Source organism: Delphinus delphis, chromosome 12 (genome assembly GCF_949987515.2).
Source record: "Delphinus delphis chromosome 12, mDelDel1.2, whole genome shotgun sequence".
NCBI classification, from domain to species: domain Eukaryota; kingdom Metazoa; phylum Chordata; class Mammalia; order Artiodactyla; family Delphinidae; genus Delphinus; species Delphinus delphis.
This window is the reverse complement of record NC_082694.2, coordinates 61,425,675-61,449,852: the sequence shown is the minus strand read 5'-3', so window position 1 is coordinate 61,449,852 and position 24,178 is coordinate 61,425,675. Positions and strand designations below refer to the sequence as shown.

Sequence of the window (24,178 nt, the reverse complement as noted above, 5' to 3'; positions counted from 1 at the left end):
AGTCACTAACACCCTCCAAAGCTTACCAGACCATATAAAAGGATGTCATGGACCCACCCACACCCCAGATGCTTTTCATGTTATCAGTGGAGATAGAAATGATGCGTAAGTTACAATGGACAGGATTCAGAATGCCAAGCCAGTTGTCAGAGCATTTATCAGCTGAACATTTGAGGCTTGCAAAAGGACTCATAATTCATTTACTGAGCCATCATCTGAGACCAGTTCTAGCTCTAAGCAGGCAGGATAGTCATTTCAACAGTAATTATAGCAACAAGTAACATTCTGTTAACACTTCGAGTTTACGGAACAGTTCCCTCTTTACGATCTTATTTGAGTCTTACGATGATCTTGTGAGGTAGGAATAGTGGGAATTCCCACTTTATAGAAGCCCAAAGAGGTTCAGCATCATGTGTAAGATAATGAAAGAACAGGGACTCAAGCTCAGTCTTCTAACCCCAAGTCCGTGTCCTTGGCATTACTTCTCTAGAACCCTTATCGTAAGAAGGGAGAGGGTGAAGAAAATAAGTCAGTGACTATCAAAGTATTTGATCGTCGTGGCTCAGATTCAAGGCTTTTCTTGCTCCTGGCTCCATTCTCATTACTGAGACCCCAGTAAATGTTATTTTTGTCTTTTGTGACCCAGCCTTTGATCCGGGTTTTCCCTGAACCTCGGCCTGGAATTTTGACCTTGCTGTTTGACCTCTTGGAAAGCCTGCTTCCCCTTGTCCGTTCCTGCCTCTCCCACCTGGGGAAACAGCTCCACCCGAGAGCGCTGAGCTGTCTCCCCAGATGTCTCTGTCCTCACGCTTGCCGTGGGCCCAGCCTCATTCACACCCAGCCAGGCTGCAGGCCCTGAGCAGTGGTAGTCAGGTCTCCACTGAGTGTGCCCAGCACCGAGATAGACCGTCATCAACACTTGTGCCTTCTGATCCACACGCTTCCCCTGTCTCACTCTGATTCCTGCCGGTCGTTGCTTAATCAGCAGGCAGATTTGCTGGGCCTTCGGCACAAGCACCCATCCTTCATCCAGTACGAGATGAGCTGCCGAGTTGAGTGAGTGCCCGGTTATTTTCAGGACTATTTTAATAACACTTTATTTATTTGGCACCATCAAGGAGTGAGGTAGTCACAGAAATGGATTACCCAGGTAATTGAAATATGGGGTGTCAGATTTTATGTTAAGAATTTTGAAGGAAGGCCTTCCACAGTGCTCTGTGTACTTTTGTGCCTTGTTAGGCCAGAAGTGCAGATCATAGTTTAACCATTTCATAGGCTACTGAGTACCTCGTTTTAGACTGTTTGGGTTTGGGGACTTGCATTTAGTTTTCACTGTTACCAGTGTGTCAGGTTCACAACAGCCTTCTAAATCTAGCTTGCTACTTCAGCGGAGCTCATCTATTGGGTACCTACTATGTGCAAGGGACTTCTGCCTTGACGAAGACCCTAAGGAACGTACTGTCCAATCCTGCAAAAGTTAGGAAATTATAGGTTCGGCCTGTTGGGGACAATATTGAGTGGGGCTCTTTCTAAAAAAATATGTCCTGAATTTCAGTTCTCAGGTGTCCTTTTGTCCTCTTCGTTCATTCATTAAGTGCTACAGTGGGCCAAGTACTGTGCTAGATGCTGAAGTTGTACACAGTGAACAAACCATTGCCCCTAATGTGAAGATCCTTCCCCGCTGGTCGTCAGCCATTTCGCAGAGCGGCAGGTTGAAATAACAGAATTCTGACCATCTGACACCCCTCTCCCAGCCGAATGTAGCTATTAAAATGTGCAGATACACATATACACGTGTACTTATAAATATGGCGCATTCTTCCCAGTTAAAGGTTACCAAGATATAGTCTCTGTGAGAATAAACAATAACAATATAAGGATAAAATATAAGACAAGTATAAAAGGTCCAGATTATTCTTGGAATCCAGTCATTTTGTGAGCTCTCTCAAGCTGAATTCCTGGAAAAAGATACACCATTCTCTGTTAAAATTTTTTTTTAATTTTTCTCTTTGTGGTCTTTTAATAATCACATAATCGTAGTACTGTCTTTTCCTATTAAACATGAGATTGGTAAAGGAAGAAAAATATGACCGACAGCCAAGATTCCTTGGAAAAGCATACAAAGTTAATAAATAGGCCTAAAGTAAATATATTGCTTCTCTATCTGCCCATAAAATAATACAAGTCTTGGGAACATTTTCACACCATTCATTTCAAAATAAAGAAACTGCTCTGAGATAAGTACTTGAGAAATTACAAGGATGTAGGTGTTGTTGTGAGAAATATATACAAAGGAAAAAAAGGATAAATGTGTAGTGGCTGAAAGAATTTGAAAATTCCAACTGTAGGAGAGTTTTTTCCAGGACTCCATGAGACTTTCTTAAATACACATTCATACCCCATGGAAATTCCCACTTCCAGATTAGGGAATTTTTGTATCCTCAACTTTTTTTTTCTTATTGTCTACATTAATAGAGTTTTCCCTCTAGCTTCATTTGGGAACATTTCATCTTTACCTTTTCCTAGGCTGCAATTATGTTAACAATTTGCTGATTTATTTGAATGGTTTTCTGACTAGTTATGGTCACATTTGAAAAGCAACTGTGGTAACAGAATGACATATGAAGACACAGTAAAACAGATAAGCTATCTCCTTTGGTTCTGTCTTGGCCAACTTTATCTCCAGTTTTATGGCCCTGGACAGGCTACCAGTAATTGTAGGGCTATAAGGAGGCCTGATATATTTAGCCATATAAACCAAGTGAAGCTTTGGAATTTTCCCACTTATTAGGTACTCACATTGCTTAACCAAGTCCAGCCATTCCCCCTACCCCCACCCCCACCCAAGAAATCTTAAGGAAGAGAGTGCCTGAATTAGGTCTGAAAAGACAACATAATTGTTCATCTTTGTTTCTCGCAATCAAATAAGCAGGCTTGCGAATTTACACAGAAAAGCTACGTGAAGTATGAGAACCATTAATAAATCCCAAAAGGAGAAGTAATAAGAGACAGATAGGAATTAGCTTCGTTTATCTTATTACTTCCATATGAATTTTTTTTAACTTATAAAAGAAATTTAAGAACATATCTGCCATAAAAAAAAAACCACTATGCTTTCTAGAAATTTGCCTATAGAGAGATTTTTCCAGAAAAACTTCCCTTGGTTTGTGGGTGTCTGTGTGCGCGTGCATGCACTTGTACGATTCGTAGGAATCTAGGGTGCTGGCAGACAGCTGCTGCCCACAGCCAGGCCCTCCAGACGTGCCATTCACCCAGAGCACAGCACGGGGAGGCAGCAGTACTCCTAGAGACGATTGAGGTCTGAAACCAGAGCTAATGATTACCCTCCTAACAGAGTCAGTGCTGCAGACAGTCCTAAGCACGGTGGCTCTGTATGCCTTACACGAGTGTACTTTTCCAGAGTCACCCACCCATACTCAGGAGCTACTAGTTGGCTGTCAGCCTTCCCAGGGTTGCTAATCAGAAAGAGTGCTTCACATATTTGTCAATGGAGATGATTAGTATTATTTGCAAGATAAACAGCTCATAGTAATCAAGGTAATGAGAAGAACCTTGTATGTATTAATTCAAAACGAGGAGTTCGGTGGAGTAATACAGATTAGACACCAAAAAGCATTTATTAACATTTTCATTTAAGCTGTATCTGAAAAATAAAAATCAGTGATTATATACATTGTTTTAGAAGCAAATTAACATTATCATTACACATTTTTAAATAACTGGTAGTCAAAATACATTCTTTTTTGTTCTGTTGTTGTCCCAAACATGTTGAAATATCCAATATGATGATGACAGGACTGATACTAAAACTTTAAGTCAACACCTTAAAAGGTTGAATTGGAGTTTCAACTTCTTACTTTCCTTTCCTCTTTTTGGAAAATTTTCCATAAAGTAAAATAACAAAAAGCAAGAAAGTATAGAGCTTAGATTTGCTTAACACATTTATACCCCCTGAATAATGAAATGTATGTTACCTTATGGTCTAGTGATGTGGCCTTGGAGTTAAAATAATGATTTTCATTTCAACTTTATACTCTTGACCAAATTAATTGTGATCACAGTGCCTTAATATCCCCAGTAAGCAGATAAAATTGCTTCTAGAAAATACTTGCACATCAGTGTAGAATATTGGTGGTGTTCTTCAGAAACTTAGTGTCTGAGGTTCTCTAAATCTTGAAAAACGTGAATGTTTTCCTGGAAATGTTTTTACTGATAAGGGGTTTGTTGGGCTTCCTAGAATGTGAAAGAAATATCCATCCCTAATTTTAATTAAACATAAAATAAAGAGCCAATATGTGTTTGCTTATGTTACTGCAAGTTATAATAGTTTTTTTCCAGAATTTTGTTTTCTAAGACTTGGGATAAGAATTGGTGCTGAACATCTGCATTCCTGACACAATCCCAAGGGTTCTTGTAAAAATAGCTCTTTCGGAGAGTATAAGGTACTTGGAAAGTCTTTAAAAATCATTCAGGAAAAGGACAGGTGGAGGAAAGTAGAGATTCCCACCCAGATGCAGGGTAGGAAACAGCAAATGGATATAGACATAACAAACACCCGTTTTTGTTCTTTATTGCTTCTAGGCTCAGAAAATATTTCTAGAATTCTTCTCCACAAAGAAGCGGTTCCAGGGTTCCCTTTAGAAATAGTTGTAGCCAAAGACAATGAATTCCTGCTGTTTCAAGCCTTCTTCCTTTGGAGGACATTAAGGTATTTCTTTAATTCCTCAGCTGATTCAATACAAGATGAGATGGAATTTCAGGGTGATACTGTAAGCAGTACTTCATTGAATTTCCCCTCGCCAAATCCATCCTTGTGCAAGCATTTTCTCATTCTCCTAAACAAGGAGATCCAAGACCATTTCTCTCTTCTGAAAGAGGCCCACTAACGCATATCTGCCCAACCAATTTAAAAGGAGACCATTTTCTTTGCTTCCAGCAACAGGCAGATAGATGCATTTGTTTCCAAAAGTCTTAGCAGGACCTCTGTTCAACTGATAATCACCAAACTCTCCAAGGACATGGCATCGCCGTCATCCTTCTAGAGGAGCATGTACTCTCTAGCATGTCATGTCAGTATTGTACCCCCGTGTAATCTAAGAGCACAGAAAAGTGGGATTTAAATGAGGATCATCTGGTCTTCAGGCCAAGACCCATCAGGATATATTCCATATTCAGAGCACTGTGGCATAAACTAAAGAATGTGTGGGATAATAACAATTCCCAATACGCAAATTTCAGGCTGCTCTAACAAGCACAGTGCACGTTTCACAGATTTCACTAACACTTCCTCAAGCTCCTTTACTTATTTGGATTAGAAACAATCATACTGTGATACCATGATTCTGGACTCTTCAAACTTACCTCTTCCCCCACCAAGAACTTCCTTGTATAGAAACTGCAGAAAGTCTAACCAGCTCTTGGTTATTCTCTAAGGACTGTAAATGCAAGGTTGATTTGAAATACTCTCATTCAGGATGGTATCAAGTGTGTCTCACTTTGGTGTTCATTATGTAGAATAAGAAATTGAATTTCAGTAGACTCACAGCACTTCATTCTCAAAAGACTGCCCTAATGTTAGTAACAGGACCAGTTCTGAGATTACATATTAATATACTGGACTGAAAGCGGATTCTCAGATCCGTTTATGATAATGTCAGTGTTTTTGCTAAACAATTTATAGTTTACAGAATTCTAAAATAGAGATGGCCTCACATGGTAGGAAACTGAGCACTAAAATGTTGAGAGAATGATGAAAGGGAATAGTGCATAATGTATGACTTTAGATAAAATGTTAGGAGACAGCTAGTTGCCTGCATATGTGTCTGTTACAAATCAGCAGTTACTCCAGCGACAGAGGATAACAGCAGTAAGTACCCCAAACACATGCTCCACTATCCTTAAAAAGTTTCTGGGCTTCCCTGGTAGCGCAGTGGTTGAGAGTCCGCCTGCCAATGCAGGGGACATGGGTTCGTGCCCCGGTCCAGGAAGATCCCACATGCCGCGGAGCGGCTGGGCCCATGAGCCATGGCCGCTGAGCTTGTGCGTCCAGAGCCTGTGCTCTGCAACGGGAGAGGTCACAACAGTGAGAGGCCCGCGTACTGCAAAAAAAAAAAAAAGTTTTTAAAATTTGTTCCACTTTGTATTTGAAAAGGAAAAGAATACTTATTTAACATAATAAAGTGAGATGACTAGTGTTAAAATGCTTTTTAAAAATAATTTAGACTTCTGTCTACATTTAATGTATCACGATGAGTGTTGTGTTCAGCCTAATCTATTGAGGGGCAGTTGAATAGCTTTAGAGTAAATTGTTGAGTTTTGTTGAGTTTTTCTGTGTTTTATTTTAGTAAGTATTGAGGGAGTCAGATTTTGAAACTTAAGTACTTTCCGGTTTCTTCCCTCTAAGTACATCATCGATGAATGGGGAAATATTAATTTTAGAGGCACAGAATAATGTTTGGCTTCTTTGCATTCTGCCACGTCATCTGAGGCCTGGAAGACATCCAGGAGGACTTGTTTTACCTAAAATATTTACAACACAGCGTTGTAGAACCAGCACCTACTTAAATAGCCCTTCTATGCATTTTTTTTCCCATTTGTTAAACTTAGCTCAAGCTGTTATCCTGAATGTTACAGGGAAACATGTTGAACATATTTCTTCTGCTAAAGAAATGTGTGCTTGACGTACCCCTGGAGCTGGCTACCTAGCGGATACAGTCATTTGGATAAAGGGTGGGACTGTCAGTATTGTGGTTCTGATCCTCAAACAACCCAATTTTTTTGTTTTGTTTACTTTCTAGCCACAGAGCACAATCCTAATCCCATCCATTAATCATAATATGTACCAAAAATAGCATGCACATCACCATTGATTATCTTAACAAATCCCTAAAATTCACTGAAAATAAAATCCCATACTGCCCTGTGATTATTATGCATTTTCAGTGTCATCTGCCGAGATATATATTTTTCCATCGTATACTTTCTGAAGGCAAAAGTTTCTCATAAACTTAAATGTCAGTAAAGAATACAAGCTTTGGGTCTGCGTAGATGTACCCAAGACATTTCCTTGCCCGTAAGCCATGCACTAAAGCACTGGACAAAGAGTTTAGAATCCTTCCCTGATCCTTGCTATTAACTCTCTGGAACGTAGACCTAACTCCTCCTTCGATGGGATCATCTGTGGTATGGTTTACTGAGACACGAGCCAGGTCCCCTGCTCTATCTTGTATTTGTGGTTAGAATAATTTTGATGAAACCTCCACAGTCTTATGGCTAAAGGCTGAAACAATTATTATCTTGGATGTGTAACAAGAGTAGTGATAAAGGAAAGACTGTAGGTTTAAAACCCGCTGATATTTACAGTAAATTTTAAGAGAATGGAGGAAAGCAGCACTACTGTATTTAATTCACTAAGTCTTAAAACTTGACTAAAACTAAACCACTTTTTGATGTTTACAGTTACCTGTCAGAAAGGATACTTTAGTCGTTGAAAGAAATTAGAAATTTCACAGCAGTGGAAATCTTAGATAAAAATTTCAGGGAGATGTTCTGCCAACTGTGCTGTAATAAAAATAGAGAATGTGCTACACCGTCTTCATACGTACTCTCACTGGGAGAATGCTGATGAAAGCATCTCTTTAACAAGTCCTAGTTGCTCACTACCTGTGAAGAGTTGAATCACTGGCCTCTTTTAGCAGGTGGATAAAAATGTAGAACTCTTGATCTTATCAGTGGCACCTAAAACACTTATTTTTGGTCTCTCTTCCATGGTAACGGGAGGTGAAACTTGCGAAGACAGTGTGGACTAATGGATAGAGTGTTGGACAGGAGGTCAGGCACCTCTGTTCTGTTCTGTTCCCAGCCTGCTACTGGGTTGCTATGTAAACTTAGATAAGCCACTTACCCTCTCTGCACCTCATGTTTTCCATTTGTGAAAACATAGGTAGAGACATTCTGTACTTAGCACTTCACAAAGATATTGTGAGAACCAGCTTACTCTGAAGAAGTTCATAGTATCTTTGGGTTGAAAAGAGGCTACGTAAATACGTCACTGTCCTTGTTCCCTTTGACAACACTCTCTCCACAGTCTGACATTGTATAAACTGTCCCTTATCAATCACTGCAAAACAGGTACCATTACAATGCGCTTTGTATTGCATAGAAGCTGAGAGTGTGACCCTAGAGCCAGAACACCTCGTTTGAATCTGGGGTCCACCACTTACTAAACCCTGTGACCTTGGACAAGTCAGTATGTTGGATTTCCTCATCCGTAAAATAGGGATAATGACAGCACCCGTCTCTTTCCGATTGTGATCCAAAACTTGAAGGCATTTATGAAGAGCACTTCAGATGTTATATAGACGCATAATACACTTCACGTAAGTGTGTGATTACTGTTTAGTAACAGTAATCTCTAGGCCAGAACAATTCCTCATTAGTAACATGGCAGTGAAGGTCAAAATCACCTCCGGCCTTGGTTTCTTCTGTGCATCTCATCTCAGGGTGGCTGCTCTCTCTTCCTCCCGAATGCTTGTGTCTGTCTCCCCCACTCCCTGAAGCCCTGAGTATAAACTCCTATAGATGATGTGATCTGTCATGTCATCTGTAATAATTGAGAGTGTCACATAAAAGGTCAAAGAAATTCAGATGTTTTAAAGGCTCAGAAACATATCTGATTTATTAACTTGAAAAGTCGCTCATAGATTTCAGAAGTATTGCAAAATGGAGAGTGAGATAATTGACAGCTGGAAGCTGTTTCCTGATTGTTATAAAAAATAAACTCAGAAAACATCAGGAGGAAATAGAAGAATAACGATTTAAATTCATTTTAACCTTTCTTGTCTGCTTCTGTAGTGGTGAGGGTACCCAAAAATGCGTAAATTGCTCAAATGTAAAGAAATAGAGCATCTGGATTTTCAAAAGTTTAAATAAAAATATTTCTTTTTCAGGGGCTAACAACATTATGAAAGTATAAAAGTCTAGGATTTGATGAAGATTACTGATTAGGTTTTTTCCTGTGACTTACCATAGTGTGGGATTTCAAAGATGGAATAGCATCTAAGAGGTAATCATATGTTTCATTGATTTTTTTTTTCTCTCTTTATTATTAGAACCAACCTACATCACAATTGATCCACCTGCGTGTGGAGAGTCATCAAACTGCACCCTGACAGAGAAGGACTGCATTTATGGTTTCAAACTTGATCACAATGGTTGTCGAACTTGTCAGTGCAAAAACAGTGAGTACACGGAAGACTGTGTTTTTTCAGAGCCTCATATTGTCAAAGCATATTGTGTGATTGAATATCTTTTCTTTCATTCCTATTCATGACATTCCCTTAGCAACCTGAAAGAAGGAAAAAAAAAGTGTATTTAACATAAACACATGGTCATTTGGAGAAAAAGAGCTGCTCCTTTATTCCGGTTTTTGCCCTCATTTCATTATGTTCAGATACTCCTTGATGTCTGGCTGCATCATGGGTGAAGCCCTGGGAACTCTGGAGCACATGTTTCCAAACACCCAGGGAGCTCTCAGTACTGCCCTTGCCGGGGTCATCAGTGACAAGGAGGTCACTCACACAGAGGTGTCACATTCCATGTGTGGCAGCCATAGTCTTTAGAATGTGCTCCACTTTCTCGATCCCAGCTCTCTTACACGTAGATTCCAATCATGTCGCCAGGCCATGATCTCTGAAATGTGATACAGTATATTGCATTTCTTACCGGAAAAAAAAATTGCCCTTCATGTTTAAAACGATTTTGAATTCCTCTAATTCTTCTACCAGAATAAACATCTTTAGTCATTCCCCAGGTGACATAGTTTCTAGAACTTTCTAGGTCCTTATGTAAATGTGTGGCCTAGAAACAAACAGAGTATTGCAGAATTTGGTCTGATCACTGCAGTGCTATTGTGTGGTCTAAGTGAGCATTTGCTCTTTGGATTATACACTGTTGGCTAACACTGAGGTTATAAGCAACTAGAACCAGTTGGTACTTTTTACATCAGAGGCACATAGGTGATTCTCATTTGTTCTGTATTTGAGCGTTTGATTTTTTTTTTTAATGATATAAATGCAGGGCCAAATTTAACCAGAAATTACCCTGAGAGTTTTCAACCGTTCACCAACTAGTTGGGATATTTTTGAATCTTGATGATGTGACCTCATACTTTATCTATGCCTCCCAGCTTATATCAAATAAGCATAACTTACATGTCCTCATCTAAATCATTGCACTAAAATAAATTAAATTGTATAGAACCAAGGAGAGAGCCCTGTTAGCACTGAAGGCCTTCCTGCAAAATGACTTTGAACGTAATCCTCACTTCTTCTATGGAGTTATTCAGCTGACGACATATCAGCTCCATCTCCACAAGGAAATCTTGAAACTCTTGATCTGTATCTTATCTGAAATCAAAATACATTCTATTTACAACATTCCTTTGCTGGAAACCCTACTTTAAACATAAAACGCAGTTAGTAGGGTATGGGTTGTTTTTCATGAACCTATACTGGGCTCCTGGTATTCACTGCTTTCTTTCCTAAATGTCGCATATCCCGTGTTTAACCATTCCTTCTGCAGAATTTTCAGTTGTGAATGTCAGGCTTAGTTCCTGTAGTGCTAGAATCCTTTGTCCCTTTTGAAATGACATTTGGCCTCTTTTAGTTTTCTGAAATCTCTTTCCATTCCCTCTGATGTCTCCAAATATGGACAGTGCTTCTATAATCAGCAGGTTCTCCATGAGCCTCTGGGTATAATTACCCTGGACTCAGAGAGTTAGAATTACTTAATGTAGAGAGATGATCACTTTCTGATTTATCAGTTTTCTTGGGCTCTGTATTCCTCTTCACCTTAATCATTCAATGCTTTCTTTTGTAAGAATATTTTCGGTGAAGACAGATACTAAGTAGGAGTTGCATAATTCGATTTTCTCAGTTACTTGTTAACCATCACACTGTCTGTGGGATGGACTTGGTGCTGAAACGGAGGTTATCAAACTGTTGTTGTGATGATGGTTGTTTACACCTTTAAATTTCCCATGAGCCTCCACCCATCGGGGACTGTCTGCCTTCCTACACTTGTTTCTGTTCAGAGGAGGACCAGTCCCTGTTATACACCTATCTGCCTTTTATACCTCCCTTCGGAAAGCCAAGTTTACTAGGGAGCTGCTTTGGCAGCCATATTTGTTGGCTTAAATGGTCAACTTTGATTTTTTGACACCAAGATAATTGGTGATTGTATCACAAAGAGTTTATATTTTAATCCTTCTCGTATCTCTTGAGCTGTACATCCTTTCTGATCATGGGAGCATACCTAATTTTTTTTTCCTGAACTTTCTGAAGTCTAAAAATATAGATTTCATTGTACCTAGTCACCCTGCCTACCATCTTCACCTGGGCTTTGTTATTATGAACTTTTGGCCACATGGGCACACCTACCTAAGACCCCTGCTGATTCACAATGAGCCCTTTGTAGTTAAATCCAAAGAAGCAATTTCCCTCAGTTGTCATTGAAGCAAGTCAGAAGCATATGACCGGCTTTTTTTAAATTGAGACTTATCAGGAAAATTCTGCTCTGCCTGTCTTTGTGTTAGTGTTGCTTTCTGGCTTTGTAAAAGGAACATCCATGCATACTGCCTGCTTTGCACCTCCATTTCATTAACACATAGGAGGAAATATGTACAGGAGACCATTGCATTTTATGTCAGCTGGAATTTGTCATTTTGTCTATATCATACACAGAAGTACACGGAAAGTATATGACAGAGCCATAGAGCATTCTGCTCTCATCCCCTCCCATTAGCAGTCCTGATTATTTGACATCTTTGGGCGGTGAGTCAAATTAAATCAAACTGCCACATCCTCGGTTGTCAGATTCTTGTGACTGTATGGACCCATCTCTCCTCCCAGACTCTGGCATCATACTGACTTGTATCTGGGTGATCAGGGCAAGTTGCTTTATTTCCTAGAGCCTCTGTGTCCTCATCTGTAAAGGGCAGGTAATAATACCAAAGTAATGGGTTGTTTTGAGGACTAATTAGTGAATGCAAAGCTAGCTTTACTACCCGACATATGGTAATTGTTGACACGATAGCTGGTTTATAACATGCATTTCTGAGTCAGCTAGAGCTAGCTGACGTGGAAAGCCCCCAGTTTCCCTCCTTTGTTCCGACACCAACCTGCCTCCAGTTCTTCCTGTCCTCTGAGGACGCGCACACAAACAACTTTCCTTTTGCCTTTTAATTTTAACCCTCGAGTATTCTCACTCTCTTTCACCTAGCTTTAGAAAAAAGGAAGTCCCTGGTACTGAAGGATAGCTAAGTATATTCTTTTTCCCATTGCAGCTACGTGATAAGTATGGATTTTGTCTAAATCTCTCCTTTATGTTATTTTTCTGCATCCCACCAAAGCCTGTTTCACATGCAATGGCCCTAACCATTTATACCCAAGTTTTCCGTTAGGGGTTAGACGTATATATAGACCACTGGCATCAATATTTCTTTCTTAAAATAAGACCAATGCCAAATAAATATTTCTCCCCTGTTACTGGCCTGTTGTCTGCTCATTCATTCCTTCTTTCATTCATCTAGCATTTATTGAGTGCCTACTATACACCAAAAACTAGGGGTACAAAAAAGTTAAAAATGGACCTTATCCCTGACTAATCTTGGTAATGTGTTGGTAATATTGGTAATATGCTAATATGTTGTAATGCTATTGCAATATAATCAAGCATATTATAGACAGTCACTTGAAGGTTGAAATCAAAACCCAGTAGAAACACGTCCTTCAAAAGAACATGGAAGGTATATGACAGGATTCTTTTATTTGAACATACTGTAGCTTTTCTTTTTCAACCTGTAACAAATAACATTTCTTATAACACTGCTAAGCAAAGTAATGCATCAAGGGCATATAGAGAATTTAAACTTTATTCAAAGACATACTTAGAATAAAGAAAAGAAACATGGTAGAAAATGCTTAAGAATGTATGATAGCAACAAAAGTTAAAACTAAAATCATTTAGATAAGCTACTAAAAATCTAACACTTCATTGTTACAAGCTGTTAGTAGCATTCCTTTTTAACCAAAATGTTTGCTGTCAAACATACATAATACATTTCAGCTTACTATAGGTACGATATGTAGTAAGTGACATCTATGTGAATTAAATGGCATCCATCTTTTTAAGCATCTTATCATCTACATTTTTAAATCAAGTGGATTTCATCACATTATTTGTAACTGCTCTTCCAGTTTTAACAATCTGTAATTCTAGGGATTAATAGTGCTTTTAACTAGAAACCAGTGCAGACAGAGAAAATTAATGGTAGCAGGGAGAAAAAACCTTTCATAATTTTCATGAAACATATATCTGAATCAAACATCTAAAGAAGGTCGCAGCATCATATACAAGGAGGCAGGCTCCTGTTTTCATTTCATTGTTACTCTGAACAAACACTTATCAAGGTCAAGATTGGGACCACCATTTGCAGTCTTGCACTTCTTTATTTAATAGTCTCAGGAACTGTATTCATGGTATCTTTAACTGCTTGCATGTTGCTGAGAATTGCCAGAACCCAAGAGTGTGAAGTCCTGCAGCAGAGAAGCACAACACAACTCTAGGGGCACCATTACCCTGTGTTCTGTTTGCAGGCTCCATGGTGTTCAACTACAACATGTTGTACAAACGATGCTCCCCACAGTTGGGCCACATTTTGGCCCTGGGAGCAAAAACATCTTCTTTTTTCTCCCGAATAAACAGTTTATTGCATAGCTGCTATCGACCAGCCATAATGCACAGGCTCTGTATTTTGCCATTATTTATCACTTTCTCTTCAATGGTAATTTTCCCCTCTGGATTAGAAAGCATTCTTAGATCACAACAAAGTCATAATGTTGAAAAATTATGAACATAAAGCCACCATTCTTTCTGTGGTTGCCTCCAGTGATGTACTAAAACTTTTCAACCAAACTTAAAAACTCCCACCCATCTATGAATGAGATGTTTCTAATCTATCTGTTCTGCTCTTTATGTAAATGTTTGCCTTGACGTTATACTTCTCTGAAGAAAAATCCATAATTGATACATGGATCTAGGAATACCTTGAAATCTTTAATGTTCTCTATTTCTAAGCTAGAAGGTGGTATTTGGAGATGTTTAGCAAGTGCCAGTATTGTGAAATTTTTCAGTACTAACAGTAAGTTTTTTCATCCCATTATTTTTCTGTTAATGTGGCAGTCTTGATGAGGGTAGAGGAGTAAATAGCAAGAATCTTGATTGGTTCATTCATTCAGCAAGTATTTATTGAGCACTCACTCCATGCTGAGCACCGTGATAGCACCTGGACTGTGTAAATAAAGAAAATAGGTCCCTGCCCTAGAGCTCCCTTCTGCTGGGGAGGAGAAACGAGATAGCAGGGCAGTGAGCAGTCCCAAGCCAGGGCAGCATTGTGGCAACCTGCCCAATATGTCACAGCCAGTCCGAAGTCTATGAACGTCCTGTATTTTTGTTCACACATAGCAGCCTTTGCTTGAAATTCCCTTCCACTGCAAAGCAGAGGTAAAGACAAACTTAGTTTATATCAAATTTTTTAAACTTAGTGATGCAACAGCTTTCGTTAAGGATGAAGCCCATTCTAGATTAAAAATTATAGAAAAACTCCTTTTTTACAGGACCAGAGAAATAAAGGCACAAAGGTGCTCAGACTCAGAGTTACAAGGAATTTAATCCCCAGGGATGTTCTCACAGTGTTGTTAGTTCATCTGTTTCTCAACATAATCTACTTGGTTTCAAGACTTAAAATTTTTGCAATAGAAAAACGGATTCACAACTTAGATCTCGGTGTCAGAGAAAGAAATGTGGCTATGACAGTCTTCTCCCTCCTTCGTCATTCCCTTAATATTGGGAAAGAGATGGAAAATGATGACCTTTCAAGTCATATAATTACAAAATTTTAAATGAGCCATTTAGAATTTCACTTTTAAGGATGCAGATTAGTAATCAGTTGCTTCACAATATGATACAGACCCACGAGGTTATATTAAATATGTGTAATGAAAGGTTTATGATGATGACAAAGTAGAAAATTATACTTTAAATCACATTATCCTTTTTAAAAGATAGCAAATTAAATATGCAAGTATTGCCAGCTAAGATTCACAAAAGATGCTACCTTAAAATATTTATGTAAAATATGAACCCATTTCACCTATTAATTGTAGTTAAGGTTTAATTTTAGGTTATAAGATTTGTGTGTGGAGGGGACAAATGTGTTCTGTTTTTCCCAGTAACTTATACATTATTTACAATATTTATGCTTAAAGGATATACACATAAAATTTATTATTATTTCAACAAAAGTAGTCTCAGCTTCCCACTTTACCAGTCCACGCAGAACTATAATCAAACATTGCCATACTTTTGCCATCATCATGTCTACTTCTTTAAATTTGATTATCTTTCAAATTCTGCATTTAATTCAGACGTCTCAATTTGCTTTAGTTACATCACCAAGCATGCTTTTCTTATTTACCTTAACATTTTTGTTGCCTATATTACTCTAGTAAGCCCTACATCACACCTTTTAAAATTTATTTACAAGGCTTCCATTAAGCTAATAGAAGTTTCTTGTGCCAGCCACCATTTCTTTGTTCCTTTTTTTCCCTTCTACAATAATAAGTTATAACTGACTAACAGAGGACAGTTAAACAACACTCCAGATTCTGCTAACAGGGGAGAGTTTGAACATTTTAAATAATGGATAGTTAAACATTAATCTAGGTATTTCTTTGGCACATAATTTTTTTTTTTTTTTTTGTCAGTTAACTAAGTATCTAAATACCTGGATATTTGTCAGCGGTAGGGAAAAAAATATCTAATTGCAACACTGATTATTTCACTTTGTATTATGTTATTAGAGATATACCTTTTAAAGAAAGGGTAAGCAATGCTTTATGCTGCATATGGTACGCAGTATTATGTGGTAACATCTAAAACTCATAAGAGTAAACGTGTGTGAACCTTTAAGAATGTGTTTCTCATGGGCATGCAGTAGGAGCAAAAATACATAATGAAATTTGGGATGTAAGTTTCCACTTCTCACATTTTGAATAATAAATGGTAATCAGTGGTTTGATCAGAAATCTGTTTTTCAGAGTTGGACTTTATTGTGTATATTAGTACCAAAACATGAAGTTACGTTTTGATAACCATGAAATAGCACAATCCATAATTTTTAACCATTGCTGATGCTGTGGTAGAGCTGAGAGATTTACATCGGTGGAAGATTGGAAGATTAGGGGAAGGCATTGAAGTGTCAAATGTTCTGTTCCTTTCATCTTTGGAAGAAATGTGCTGTCCATGTGTCTTCACAGGGGAGGAACTTTGCACGGGCCTCAAACGAGGCTGCACCTTGGACTGCCCCTTCGGCTTCCTAACCGATGCCCACAACTGTGAGATCTGTCAGTGCCGCCCACGCCCCAAGAAGTGCAGACTCATAATCTGTGAAAAGTATTGTCCATTTGGATATCTGTACGTATTTCTTAACTCAGAAGATGTATTCTTAATTATCTATAGCTTGACGAAATGTCTCTTACCTTTTTTGTTGGCTGTTTTGTGTGTGTTTCTGAATGAATCAGCAATGTACTGAATCCAGAATATCTATGCTTGTTTTGCTAGAGGAATCAGAAAGCAGGGAAAGGCCGTATCTCCAAAGATAAGAATCAAGTTTTACTCTTTTTTGAAGATGGGCTAGAGCCTTGTTATGACACTTTGGGCCTGTTGGGTGAGATTTCCTCATAGCAAGGGCCTTTGGACACTGCCAAAGGGAATGGAACTGTCATGAGGTTCCAGTGTTGTAAGCGCTTCAACTATGCACCACTGTCGCAGCAACTGTTTTGTGATAACGTATTTAATCTATATTTTAAGATGAATTGACAGCTACTGATTTGCAATATGGAGCATCCTTACCTGCCACGCCTCCCTGTCCTACTTTGATGCTTGTCTACGTCTATAGTATTCTTTAAAATAGCAGTAGATCTTATGAATTTCCTTGGTGATAAGAACTATGACTTGTATTTTTAAATATTCTTTATTGAATCAAATCCCATGAAAATTCAGATTATTCTAGGGGGAAAATAGACATTTCACATTTGTTACTTTTGTGTCTGTCTTAGAATCCACTTCTGTCTTTATATCAAGTTGGTTCCTTAAAAATAACCTTTCAGAATTTTGCTTTGTCATTCCTGCCTTGATTCCTTCCAGTTTAGTCTCTCTGCCTTTTCCATTTGATATGTTTATATAGTGCTAGTAATTATAAGGGATTTAGAGCCATCACCTCTTGCCCAGCGTCTTAAAGGCATTGTTTTTATTCTTCCTCTTAGAAATTCTAGTTTAGCAGGGAGAGGGGAACCTTAATTCTAATTTTAATTGGATAATTAACTTGGGAACATTATTCTTTAAAATTCCCCAAGTAAACTAATAAATCATCATTGTCCTTAATCCTAAAATATGAATATGATATTAATAAAAGTAGAGCTATTTCTTAGCTTACCTGCTGATGTAGAATGAAGTATTATTATCGTAATAGTACCTACAACCACTTGGCTGCAGTGTTATGATAGTTCAGAACCAAGGCTGCATTCATCCACACTTCACCTTGGAGAGAAAACTCTTAGAGGATTATAGATTCCAGTTGGTATTCCTGTCAGTAAACACATTCAAGAAGGACCAAGTTGACTCTTGTAGGCAAACGAATACTGCATTGGCTAGCGCATGTTTCAAGGACAGCCTCTGAGGGAGAAATATAGAGAAGGAAATGGGAGAAGGAAGAAGGAACGGGTAGGTGAATAAATGAGTTAACAAACAAATCTGTTAAAGCCCTGTTAGGGCTTGGAAATGGCACAGTCTATGACAGGAGTGTGAAGCATTCATTTAATTCATTGTTTTCATTATATTGACATAAATACGTAGACCCTAGTGTTCAGTTCTCATTTCACTTAGCAGATTGTAGTTTATCACTTGGGCAGTTATATACCAAGGATTTCCCGTGGGGCCATCTTTTTTTTTTTTTTTGTGGTATGCGGGCCTCTCACTGTTGTGGCCTCTCCCATTGCGGAGCACAGGCTCTGGACGTGCAGGCTCAGCGGCCATGGCTCACGGGCCCAGCCGCCCCGCGGCCTGTGGGATCCTCCCAGACCGGGGCACGAACCCGTGTCCCCTGCATCGGCAGGCGGACTCCCAACCACTGCGCCACCAGGGAAGCCTGGGGGCCATCTTCTTTTAGAGCCCCTTAATTTGTCCAAGATGAGAAAGAACAGGGTTTATTTTTCTAGTTGAACACCATTGTTGCCACTTAGCGCTCCTTGGGATGAAACGTAAGGATTAATAGACTTAACTCCGCCTTCTCTGCTGCCCAGGAAGCCCAACTAGGGCAAAGCTTGTAGAGGAGATGTTGAGCCTAAGAGAGGAGCTGCAGGTAGTGGACAGAAGACACAGGAGGGCACGTTAGCACCTTTTGTAATACACAGGGTCATTCTCCTTTTAGAGAAAATAAGGAATTGTTGCTAAGAATTTTTTTGTCGACTTAAACTATGGTGATCTTTTAATAAACATATTTATTTAATATCATCTTTCTGCTCAACACAAAATTTAGGCACTGTAGCTTATTAAAGGGAAAAAAAAAGTTCATCCAGCCATTTCCCTTTATCCTCCGTGCTTCAGTCATGCCCCACAGGTGGAGCATTTTTCAGTTGGTATTCTTTTCTGACTAATGAGGTAATTACTGGACATTGACTGCAGGACTTCTTAAACGTTTTGTTCTTCATCAACATATACAAGATGCCTACATGTACAACATGCTACAACATTACGTAGCATTCCCAGGTCTATGGATCCTTAAGTTCTCCCATCTGCTAAAAAATTCTGTAGATATCTCAGTAAAATGTTTAGTAGCATCTGAAATTTCTCAAGAGAATGTGATCGTCTGAGGAAGCCTGTGGTTCTGACAGAAGAAGGACTTCTGCCCTAATGCTGGCCTCCAACATTGACCAGCAATATATCCTTCACCTTCCTCTTCCTGGAGCTGCACATTCATCTTTTTGTACTGTTGGTACCACTTTTCCCAATTAAATCAACAGTCACGTCATCGGGATTCTGACAGTCACGTCCTAGAGCACCTAAGTGCTTGGACAGTTCTAACCGTTGGCCATGGGTGGGTGGTGGTCATGGCCACAGGGAGCTAATTACGCATCACTCCAGGGGGTTTTGAGAGCAGAAGTTCAAGTCATTCTGCTTACTGAGAATATCACTTCAGTGACCCTTGGTCTAAGCACTTGGGCATCACTTGAGACTTTTGGATTTTCTAACCTCTGACAAAATTTTAATTACCCAGGAAGAATAAGCATGGCTGTGACATCTGTCGCTGTAAGAAATGCCCAGAGCTCCCGTGCAGTAAGATCTGCCCCTTGGGTTTCCAGCAGGACAGTCGTGGCTGTCTTATCTGCAAGTGCAGAGGTAAGTCCCAACGCATAACCCTTCCCCGCTCAGAGCAATCAGAGGCACAGGAACCAAGAACGGAAGTAAATGAAATAATTTCAGTGATTGCTGTCCACTCTGACACCACTGTCACTCTCTAGAGGACCATCCCTTGTCCTTTCATCTCAATGGAATAAGAGCTCAGGATAGAATTTAAAGGAACGGGCCCCACGTTGACCAAATTAATCACTTCTTAGCTCTTCAGTTTTACTTGTCTCAGGAACGTTAGCCTAAAGCAGCTTTATCTTGACCTCCATAAGAGTCTCCCTCTGTCCAGCAGTGGATTGAGACGATTGATATAGCAAAGGTCCCTTTTCACAGCCCTTTGAGGGTGGGTGAGGCTAAACAGTCTGCTTGTGTATTTTCTCGGTAACACAGTTTTCCCTGAGAATGTCGACTTTTGCTGAATAAACACATGCCAGCCTATAGTTGTGTATAGGTGTGAGTCCTGGGAGTACCTTTTGCAGGACTTCCCCCTCAAGGGATGTTCCTGAAGCTGTGTGAGCCCTTACCCCAGCTCCAGCGCCACTGCCCACCCCAGCTGGTTTTAGTTGTCCACCTGAGCCACAAATGAAGCAGTAAAAGACCCCTAAAGTTTGTTCTGTGTTTTTTCAGAGTTGGACAGTTACCACCTTAAGAGTGTTTTTAGGGGGTCAGAGTAAACAAAAATCTAGTCACTGCTTCAATTGTTCTGCAGAACGAAAATCTGTTAGTTACTAGCGGCCCAGGATTGCCCCACTGAATGATGATTTCTAGAGTGATTATTCTGCATGTATTAAAACATATGTGTAACATTCACGCTGAAATCAATCAGTGCTTGTTTACTGTATAGAATATGAGAACGTAGAGTGAAGGGAGGAAAAAAAATACCAATAGCAGAGAAATGTATTTGCAGGGTTTTTTACTCCCTTTTTTCTTTTTTCAAAATTGAGAGCATATTAACTTAAATTCTTTTCATGATCCTTTCCTGTGTCACAAGCTGTGCTGTGTAGACAGGATTTTTGGTGGCTGGGTAGCATTACCTGTAAGGAACTACAGGCTGTTTCTCCTGTGCAGTAGCTCCTTCTTTACCAGGCTGCCTTCTGTCTGTCCAGAGGTCCCTGCTGCAGCCGGGCCACCCGTCCTGTCAGGCACATGTCTGTCCATGGATGGTCATCATCATAAAAATGAGGAAAGCTGGCATGATGGGTGCCGGGAATGCTACTGTCACAGTGGACGGGAAATGTGTGCTCTGATCACCTGCCCGGTGCCTGCCTGTGGCAACCCCACCATTCATCCGGGACAGTGCTGCCCGTCATGTTCAGGTAAAAGCTGGCCGCCATCTCGTGTGCTCCCTAAGCAAATGACTTTTGCCTCATCACATCTGTAATTCCAGGGGAAGTGCAGGGGACGACCCCTGGAACGTATTTCAGCTCTCTGGTTTTTGTCAACAATAGCCACGAGTGTCAGCCAGGTGCTATAAATGATTAGACAAAAACCAGAGAATTATTCTAAAGCTCTAAAACCACTCTCCTTATTTTTGAAGGTTTACTCAATTACATTGGTCTTTGAACTACATTTGTGTACAGGTTTGTGGGCTTATGTACTTAAAGCTCCAGCTCTCCATCTTACGGACAGTGTATTAAGGCTGAATGTCTTAGTTAATTGGAGGGGGTTGTTGTTAATTTTATTCCATGAAAGCTTCTTATTTATAAAGTAATATTCGAGAGGGAGAGAATTACTGAAGTCTGTGAATATTGCTTTTTTTAAATTAATGGATATGTGGTAGTCTTGCCAAATGGAGATGTTTAGAGTGACCACACATCCAAAACATTTACAGTCATAATAATGGTAATCAAGATAAGTTAGTAGAAGAACATAACAGATTTATAATCCATAGCGGTCCAAATTATGGTTGTCCATAACAGTAATTATTACCATAATACCTCATCTAGTGCCTTTGATCCAAAGAGCTCAGCATGGTTTCATAGTTATTATTTCTTCCACCGAGTGGAGGCCACTGAATTAGGGAAAAATACACTTAGGCAGTTTTTGTTTGGAAAACAGACACAGAGAGATTAGCTTTCTTACCCGAAGTAAAATAGTGTGTCAGTTGGAGGGCCAGGCAGACATGAAGTCTCCTGATTCTTGCATCGGATTTCTTTTAAAGTTGAAATGTACTGTCCGGTTTGGGGGTAGGGATTGTATTTCCCTGGTCAGTCTTGGTTCTGTATCTCCCTCCACCTGTACAACGGGCGCAGTCAGGAACCTGAGGGCTGGGCCTTTTGCAACAAGGCAGGCCCGGCCTGGGAGGGAGGTACCGCATGCTGGCACCTCAGTCTGCACCTGCTTTGCCTGCCAGGGAGGGGGTTGGCAGAGAGGCACTGGAAGTCCTTTTTAGCCCTGACATTCTACACACCTCAGTAACTAAGGTATTAAAGTGACAGGCAGCCCCCATACCCCTATAGGGGACCAGATGACAAAGTTTTGTTTTGTTTCGCATAGTTAAGCCAGATGTGCTCTGTATCAAAACTGCTTCCTTATTCACATGTTTTGCTAGTTAAATATGAAAAACCACTAGTGCCCACTGAAACAGAAGATAAATGAACAATTTAATGAGACAGAACTCTGTGTTGACTCTTTGGGGAAGGACCAATGAAGACCCCATGCTTTAATTATAGGCATGAGTGTGCAGAGTGTGGCCTGCACCTGGGTCTTTGCTAAACGGTGTACTCAGTGAAGAACTCCGACCAGTGGAAATGCAAAGATATTACTGAGAATAGATGATTGACTTAAGCACTGATAGTCAGTGAAACCAAATCTAGTTTTCTCTATTACAGAGATATGGAAAGTTCTTAAACACACACACAGAATTATTGATGTATTATTGTGGATGTGTGACTATGTAGATATAGACATATAAAAGCACACAGGTATTGATATATATGGATGTGTAGGTATGTTTTTTTCCAAATGTCTTTAGTGAGTTGCCACATATGGGTCTTTCTGAATAGAGACCAAGCATTGTTGCAATTGTGGACTCCTACTTCAAAGAATATTTTCTCCTGCCTTCTATTCAAGGATCAGCTGTTTTTCCTTCTGAGATAAGTGAGCAGCCTCTGAACTCTTCTGACAGAAGATTCACCAAATCATACTGTTTCTCAGATTTTTTTTCCCTTTCTTATCCTCTACCTTTCAGTTTTTCTATCACCTCCATCCATCTGGTCACTCATGTTTTGCCTTGAGGCACATGGATATATATATAGCAAAGGAATTCACAGACTAAGACACCTGCAAACACACATCGTTTTTCTTCTGACCATTTCCTTACATGGCAGCATTTAAAAGGGCAGCAATTGTCGATCCTCTCCAAGTCCTTTCAAAAGGGAGACTTTTTCCAACAGTAGTTTACTAATAGTCTTTGGAACTATTTTTTCTTTTTCTATAAACGGTGAGAAATGCACTTTTATCTCATCGCAGCTCAATTTTCATTCTAATTATCTTCCTTTCTACTTTCCTCATATACTAGAAAGTTTGGCCCAGTTGGTTATGAATGTAAGCATTGGCTGATGTCAGTTTTCTGTGATATGTCCACTTGGTCAAAGTTCCAGTCTTTACTAGCTCCCTTGAGATAAAGCTGTATTAAAAATTATACAATGCTTTCTTAGCTGGAGCTGGGCCCACACCACTGTATCTCATCAGTATTGCTACATCTCAGGCTGACCACTGCTTTGAAAGTCACAGCCCGTGAGTTCTTAGGAGACGTCAGCTCTGAGTATCTCTGCACAAACAGGGTAGTTCTTCTGAGGCCCAAATTCCACTGATCTCCAAACGTGAGCCCGCCATGGTGTCTCCAGATGGCTTCTCCGCAGGGTTCCACACTGTCAGCACCTTCTTGAAACGCCTGTTGTATTTGGATGACACGAATATGGTTAATATCTTCATACTTCTCATTTTGCCAGCACAACTTGAGGGCAACTCCCAGTGCCTCTCCAGACATTTTCAGCATTAAATTCCCTCTCTATCACTATCATCTCACCAAGAGCCCCAAATCGCCTCTCGTCTGGGGAAAGAACTCATAGTTATCATTGGCCCCTGGGCGTTTACCTCTCTTGATCATATCGCCAAACAAATGTTTAGTCTCAGGTGAGGGTTCAGACTGTTGATTCTGAAAGAGCATTCCTGCTCAGTGTGCCGGCAGCTGGTCGGGATTGGGGTGTGTCTTGCTCAACAGTAGGACTTATTTCTAAGCCTGAAAGGACTCAGGGTCCCAGAGATAATGAAGTGAACGGGGCACAAATCAGTTTACAATTGTATTTAATCTGGAGGTGTATCCATGATCCAAACAAACATAGACTTGGGTTCAGATCCCTTGTCTGCCCTTAATACTCTGAGTTCTCAGTTTCCTTATATGTTAAATGGGATAACAGTACCTATTCACATTGGTGTAAGGAATAAATGAAGTAACATATGTAAGGCACTAACATGGAAACTGGACCATAGGAAGCATTCAGTAAATGAGAGATCTTTATTCTAGATAACCCTACATTCACAGACATCCCCTAAGAGGCTCCTGTTCTCTTCAACAGTAGGAGTCCCTGTAATTTTTTTTTTTTTTTTTTTTTTGCGGTACGCGGGCCTC

The 24,178-nt window shown here is 39.7% G+C and overlaps 1 protein-coding gene across 3 annotated transcripts in view; it reads left to right on the top strand.

Moving 5' to 3' along the window:
- The window catches only part of CRIM1 (cysteine rich transmembrane BMP regulator 1), a 205,907-nt gene that overhangs the window by 145,247 nt on the left and 36,482 nt on the right, over window positions 1-24,178 (top strand). For 2 of the 3 annotated variants that reach the window (XM_060026833.1, XM_060026831.1), the window contains 4 exons: window positions 9,132-9,260; window positions 16,398-16,554; window positions 19,415-19,536; window positions 20,652-20,861. In XM_060026833.1, coding sequence (XP_059882816.1) covers window positions 9,132-9,260; window positions 16,398-16,554; window positions 19,415-19,536; window positions 20,652-20,861 — 618 coding nt within the window. The remainder of the gene's footprint in view (window positions 1-9,131; window positions 9,261-16,397; window positions 16,555-19,414; window positions 19,537-20,651; window positions 20,862-24,178) is intronic. The other variant, XM_060026832.1, reaches the window with a different exon arrangement.